At 44.0% G+C, this 7,565-nt stretch overlaps 1 protein-coding gene across 1 annotated transcript in view; it reads left to right on the forward strand.

The window, feature by feature from the left end:
- Positions 1–2,047: 2,047 nt before the first annotated feature.
- BPIFB4 (BPI fold containing family B member 4) overlaps positions 2,048–7,565 on the forward strand; it is a 36,148-nt gene continuing 30,630 nt past the window's right edge. The window contains exon 1 of the mRNA XM_029917938.1: positions 2,048–2,151. Within this exon, the coding sequence (XP_029773798.1) occupies positions 2,048–2,151 (104 nt within the window). The remainder of the gene's footprint in view (positions 2,152–7,565) is intronic.

Below are 7,565 nucleotides of genomic sequence, written 5' to 3' on the forward strand. Positions count from 1 at the left end.
TACTATTTCTATGCCTGACAAGCTAGAGGGCTAGTTACTTTCTAGATTTATGTTCCAATTGTTTTAGCTGAAGCTGGTAGAGCCTATTCTTTAGAGAAATTGGAGCGTGACTGCTTTCTTAGTTTCTGCCCACGGTAACCTTTTACAGGGCATGTTTTCTTCAAAGAGCCCTTAATGATTAACTGACTGCTAAGTTATAGGGAAAGGCCCAGTAAGAAAACTGTAAGCTGATTGAATAAGCTGATTGATTAACAGAAGGGGTATCAGTAGCTCCGCTTCCGGAGACCTGCTTTGCCGTCTTTCTTGTCGACCCCCTGGGCTGTGCCATCAGGTGGGTGATGAAGTTCGACTCCCGGCATCTCCCCCTTTTTTACTTTGTAATTTCGTAGAATGCAGGTCGGTGGCTACTTAGCAAACACTGCACTTTAGGAGTTTGACGATGACTGGGAGACAAACAACACTATTATTAATCCTCCATTAAAAACCGTTTGAGAAATAGGGGAGGCGGAGCCATCTGCCTCTGCTTGACTTATATCATGGATTTCTCTGTGTAACATGGAAAGGTCACAGCTAAGATCTGAATGATTCCATATGCCCAAAATGTGGCTTCTGGCCTTTTCCAAGAATGTAAAGTATCACTTACCTTAAGAGGTGTGACACAGATCCAACGGTAGTCCGCGTGACCCTGGAGGGCAAAACGGACCTTTAATGTGGTTATTTCTTGTCCTATTATTAAAACTGCTTCCTCAAGGGCACTAACTTTAGCTCTGATTTTCTGTCTATAATTTCTTGAGTGGCCAATGCCATTGAAATATTTTCTGAAAGCTGATCAGTAAAGGTAACTCTATGTACTTTCTGTGTTAGAGCTATGGCTGAAAGTGAAAGTGAAGCCAGGAGCACAATAAATGCAGATATACCTAAGATGAGGGACGCCACAAATCTCCGACTACGAGCAAGCCTTTGACTTACATCTTAGAGAACTTTTAGTCCATAGTTATCGAACCAAGGGGTTTGCAAAGTAACAGGAACCGTAAGATGGGGAGGGCATTGGAACGATGGTAAAAACCTTTGCCTGAGTGGCTGGGGAAACACAATTAGTTAAAATGCAGGTATTGCAAACTACGGAGAACTTATCAGAAGGAAAGGAAATATTAATGGATCAGTAATCTCTGACAGTGAGAAAAGCATAAGGTGTCTGTACACAAGCCTGAGCATAATATGTAGTCTTTCCAGCCGGTCTATGAAATGTAATTGGTCTGGTAGCGGAGACTGCCCTCCGAAGATTTGGCTGGAAAAGGACCTTGTGGTTTCTCTGCATGGTGAGAATACTTGGAACCCAGCCATTCATATGCTGTCTGTTGACACTGGGAGACGCAGAGGTATATGCTCCTCTCACCAGGTAAATCTTACATTGGCTGCTTCAAAATACTCTCGAAAATCCTGAGATGGATCCTTATAGCTCCAATCAGAAAGAGAGATATTGTATTTGGGGACAGGGATAATGGTTTCAGAGGAATACATGCATGACCTCAGCTTTGGAAAGCCGATTTGTCTATCTACCCAAGCCCAGTCACTATTGCTGGTGCGGCCTCAGGGGGAGGGCGAGCACAGTAGGAAACTCTTTCGGATGCAGTTCAGCTGTGAGAGTTGTAGGGTCACGTCCTCCAGGGAGGAGTGTGATTCATGACCAAAGATTGCGTTCTTGGACGTTAGTAAGGGAGCGTGAGTCAGTCAGGAGACCTTAAAGGAGGTAGGGATACAGCCAGGAGCGGTTGGGGGTGCATGTCCAGGTGAATCAGCAAGAGCAAAGCAAAGCGGAATGAAATTCGCCACCCCCCAAGTAAAGGGAAGCTGGAAGTGGAAGTGGAGCGGGTCTGCCATAAGGGTGAAACGTCTCCCCCAAGTGAAAATGAGAGATCAGTAAATATAGATATAGGCTCATTTTCCCAAGTAATGGGTTGGAAAGGAGGATTGGGATGAAAGGCCCAGTAAGAAATATTTTCCGCATTTACCTGACAGGTCAGGCTAGAAATCATAGCAATGAACAATGTGGTTGGAGAATCACGCCCTGTCCTCGAATCACCCGTTCGGCCTCTTGTCAGCTTCTAGATTTGACCCCAGGATGGTGGAGCACTTTGTCAAGGGCCTCGGGTGAGTCGTTTCCTCGGGAGCGGCACAGGGGTCGGATCTGCGGCGTCCCGGAGGGTCCTGTAATCTGCGCTTACGCAGCCCGTGCGCCAGAGGTCTTTCAATATCCTCTTCCGGGGTGCCGGCTTCACTCAGACTCAGTAGTGGGCAGGGTGGGGGAGGAGGTGGGTCGGACATGCTGATAAGTGTGTCCGGAACCCACAAAGGTGAGTCTGCCTCCTGTGGAAAAATACATGCATATCCCCTCCCGCACATTAATAGCACATCCGGGCCCTTGCATTGTCCTGTTAATAAATCTTTTCATTTTACCATAGGTTTTAGGGCCAGTTAAATTGAGATTTCAATGTCTTTCCATAGGCGAATGTCCAGAGGCTCCTGTATTGAGGTTATTGATAACAAATAAAGCATGGGTTAAGATCTGATGGGAAGACCTATATTTTAATTCCCCCTCTTGTAATTTATTTATTTGAAGTTTTAATGTCTGATGGGCTCTCTCGACTATGGCTTGACCTTGAGGATTGTAGGGAATTCCTATTGAATGGCTTATAGAAAATTGTTGACAAAATGTCTTAAATGTCTTTGAAGTGTAAGCTGAGACATTGTCAGTTTTAAATTGGATGGGGTACCAAGTAGGAAAAGCAAAGGAAGAGACGAATAACATCCTTATAAGCTTCTCCTGGGCAGGTAGAGGTAGTAATTACATGGTAAGATGCATCAATAGTAGCATGTATGTAGCATAGTCTTCCAAAATTTGGAACATGAGTCACGTCCATCTGCCACAGGGTGTTTGGTTTGAGGCCACGTGGATTGACTCCTAAAGGCAAATTAGGCAAACTTGCAGGACAAGGCACAGGTTCGGACTATCTGCCGAGCCTCGTCTCTGGTAACGTGAAATTGGTGCCTCAAGGCAGAGGCATTTTGGTGATGTAATTGATGTGATTTTTGTGCATCTTCAATGGCAGTTCCAATCAGCCTGTTAGTATAACTGTCAGCCAAAGCACTGCCTTGATGAAGAGGGCCAGGCAGATTACTGTGGGCTCTGACATGTCCTATAAAAATTGGAAGTGTTCTACTTTGAATAAAGTGTTGAAGCTGTAATAAGTATGTAGAAATAGAAGTCTTATTAACAGCAATTGTGGCTGTTTCTATAATTGAAGAAAGCCTAACTACATATGGAGAATCTGTAAACAGGTTAAACTTTTGATCTGATAATTCAGAGAACACATATAAAACAGCTCTTAGTTCAGCCTTTTGAGCCGAGTTTTTTGTGAGTCCTTTCATAAGGTTGGCCATTTACAATGGTGACAGCCTGGCCTTTGGAAGGATCATCAGTGAAGACCAGAACAGCTTCATTTAAAGATTTTGATTGACATCTGATAGAAAAGATGACACGATGTTTTTGAATAAATTGAAGCAGTGGCTTTTTGGGACCATGAAACAAGACCTGTCCTCTGAAGTTCCCTTGGAACTGATCATTATGATAAGGGATGATAATGTTTTCCACTCTTGTCCAGATAACTCAATACTGCGTATTTGGCCCTTAACTATTAAATTGGCAACCAAAGCTGGGTATGCTATTAAAATTTTTTTGGCTGTCACAGGGAAATGTAACCATTCCAGGGGACCATTTTGCCATAAGCAACCAGTGGGAGTATGTGGAGTACCAAGTATTATTAGATCCCATGTTTTTAAGGAATCAAGTCTCCTTAAAGTTTGCATATTAATTGCCTTTTCAATTAAGTTTAATGCTTGTAAAGCATCTGTGGTGAGAACCTGTATTGATGAGGGATTTGAATCACCCTCTAAGATATTGAAAAGAGAGTTTAATTCTGCAGTCGTTATTTTTAGATAGGGACAGACCCAATTTATGTCCCCAAGCAACTTTTGAAATCATTAAGTGTTTTAAGGTGATCCCTGCCTAGCTGTAGGGGCTGATGAGACACAGTTTGTGTATTAAGAATTCTCCCCAAATATGTAAAAGGAGGATTTGTTTGAATTTTGTCAGGAGCTATTTGGAGTCCATTTCTAGTTAGGGTTTTAACTATTTTAGTTAATATTTGTTGAAGCAAAGCCCTATCAGGGTGTGCAAGTAAAATGTCATCCATATAATGTATTAAGTAAAGGTCGGGGTAGAGGTCTCTGATTTCCTGTAGAGCATGATCAACATATTTTTGACATAGGTAGGGCTATTTTTCATACCTTGTGGTAAGACTTTCCACTGATACCTTTGATAAGGTTGCTTGAGATTTTCAGAAGGCAGGCTGAATCACTTGCCATCTGTCTGACTTAAAGGGATAGTGAAAAAACAGTCATGTAAGTCTATCATTGTAACATTGTGAGACGCAGGCACTGCCACGGGGGGGGGGGCAACCCTGGTTGTAAAGCTCCCATATCTTCCATGGTATTATTTATTGCCCTTAAATCTTGTAATAAACGTTATTTTCCTGATTTTTTTCTTTATGATAAAGATAGGAGTATTCCATGGACTATTAGATGGGCCAATGTGTCCTGCCTCCAATTGTTGTCTCACAAGTTCCTGAGCTGCCAAAAGCTTTTCTTTAGATAGGGGCCATTGCTCCACCCAAACTGGACTATTTGATTTCCAGACTGTAGGGTCAGAAGCTCTACGAGCAATAGCCCCCTTTATAAGTTTTGATATCCTATTCCCTGTCTATCCACGTTACCGTTGGGTAGGATAGGTTCTAAAATCCCCTGTTCCTCCTTTCCTAAACTTTTATCAGGGTTGTATCTCATTTGGAGCCCTTGCCCCGAAACCTTCTCATCGGGGCTATATAATAACATTCCCATCTGCGACAGAATATCTTGCCCCCATGGTGTAAATGGAATAGAGGGGATGATGTAAGGACAAAAAGTCCCCTTTTGCCCCTCCTCATTCTACCGCTGAAGAATCATAGAACTTTTTGCTTTTGAGGGAGCCTGTGGGAGCCATCTGTGATGGCCAGGTGGAAGGTCAGTCCCTTCTGGAAATACAGGAGTCATCTGCTCCAGTGTCAAGCAAACCTTTTCTCCTTTTTCCCTGAATAGTGAGCTCCTTAAATGGTCTGGAGGCAGTTACTGCCTGTACCCAAAAAGCCATGTCACTAGAGCCAAAGCCTCTAGGATCTCTCTCAGATTGAGAGAGGGTCTGTCCCATGGGATGATAGGGTTGTGGAAGCAACTGAGCAATCCTTTGTCCCTCCGTAATCTGGATTGTTCATGGAGGGGGGCCATCAGAACTTGTAGCTCTCCTGTATAATCCGAATCCATCCCGAATCACAGACGCCCCTTGCAACGCCAGGGAGCTTCTCCCCGATATTAGTCCAACAACTCCCTCTGGCAAGGGTCCTTTTACACCTGTGGGAATTGGGGTTACCGGAATGGCTGGTATTAATATTGTGAAGGTCCAATCCCACACTTCCTGGGCTTGCTCTGAAGAGGTCTGAGCTGGAACAAAGGCGATGAATGGGTTGAGGGTTGATGCCCCAATTGTTTTCTGGGTCCATCTGGCAGTTTCCCAACTGAAAAGCTCGATTTACAGAAGCGGGAGGAAGAGGGAAACCATCCTCATGAAATTTAGAGGGCAATCTTTGGCCCAATGGAAACCTTTTTGACACCCGGGGCACAAAGTCTGTAGAGGCTGATTCATACCCTTTTGTATATCCCATTTGACCACAAGCAAAACAATTTCCTTTAGGTCCTCAAGTGGATGCCTTACCATTTTTACTGTGTATACTTTGAACAACTTGAGAACAAGTCTCCCCTTTAAGCGAGGCAGCCATTGCCACTGCCTGTATAAAAGCTGGTGTTACATCAGCACATTGTTTTATGTAATCAGAGGTGGTCCCCGATTTTCTAATGGATCATAACAGAGATTGGCAAGTACTGTTGGCATGTTCAAAAGCTAATTGTTTAATCAAGATATCAGCTGCTTCCTCATTAATAATGACACGTCTTACTGCCACCATAAGGCGTGAAACAAAGTCCTCATAGTTCTCCTCTGGTCTTTGTTTAACTTCGCCTAAAGTAGAAGTTTCCTCTGTGGTTGTTGGCAAGGAAATCCAGGCATTAACCGCACAAGATGTAACTTGTAGAAGGACTTCCTTTTTCAAATGCATTTGTGCCTGCGCAGCATCCAATTCACCTTTGCCCAAAAGCATATCTAAGGGAATATGGCTATGTCCAGTTTTTTTTTTATTATGAGAGGCCTGTTTTTTAGCCAGGTCCTCAAATTCTGCCTTCCACAGCAGAACATGTCCTCCTGACGAACAAACTTTAGCGACCTGTATCCAGTCATAAGGTGTCTACTAGACAAATTATCCAGGCGAGTCTTTGTGTAAGGGACCAGAGGGCCACAACTCCTACAAGCCAGCTTTAGCTCTTTTAGGAGCTTATAAGGGAGAGGTGACCAGTATTATCATCAAACTCCTCATCATCTAGAACCGGGAAGCAATGTAGAAAGGTGGTATCTCCTTCCTGTTCAGCCTCCCTCACAGCAGCTTTAAGACCTGAAGGTCATTTAGTCATTGGGGGAGGAGGACAAGTAGGCAATTTTTTAGATAATCTGCTCTCAGGTAACTGTTTTTTGCTCTTAGATTCAAAATGTAAGTCCTTATTAAATTGAGCTGCACACACTCCCACTGGGTCCCCTTCTTCATCATGATAGTGGGCAGCCGCTTTCTCCAAATCCTCCTCATCTGGGGACAACTGATCATCGTCACTACATTCAGGTGGGCAGGAGCCAACATCACCTGTACCGGACGGGGCCCAATCCAGGTGTGCGCTCCCCGGGACTTAAATCCTCTCTGTTAGGCATTTTCTCGGCCTCTTGCTGTGGGTCTAAGACATATCTAACTAGGGTCCAAAGGACAAAAGCATCTACAGGCACCTTTTCAGGGCCACATGAAGTATAAAAATTTTTTATATGATTTCCTACCTTAGTCCAGGTCTGCAAATTAACTGTGCCTTCCTCTGCGAACCAAGGACAACATTCCTGCACAAAATCTGGCCAATTGCCCACTGGTGACTTTTACGCCTTGTTTATTAAGCATATGTATAAGTATACCAATAAAGAGTCTTCTCTCTTTTGACTCATTATGGCCCATACTTCTCAAAAGTTCTGGATTCTTCACCTATTCCTAACCCTATCTTCTCTATAGGGGGGTCTGCAGTACCCAAAGGTGAACTCCTAGCCACCCCGAATTTCAGTTGCTTACCTTTGGGTCCCTGTTCGGGTGCCACCTGCCGGAGTCCCTCTCCGACCGGTCCAGGGGTGCCCCGAAGGAGGGCTGGTATCGGCACGAAGGGATGGACACAGACAGCTCGGGTGAACCAATCTGGACGGTTTACTGATTCTTCAGCAAGCTTATATCGCTTTCTACTTTCTATATGTTGGTGTCAAGCCTTTGTTTTTACTCTCA

The sequence above is a fragment of the Suricata suricatta genome, chromosome 12 (genome assembly GCF_006229205.1).
Source record: "Suricata suricatta isolate VVHF042 chromosome 12, meerkat_22Aug2017_6uvM2_HiC, whole genome shotgun sequence".
Taxonomy (NCBI): domain Eukaryota; kingdom Metazoa; phylum Chordata; class Mammalia; order Carnivora; family Herpestidae; genus Suricata; species Suricata suricatta.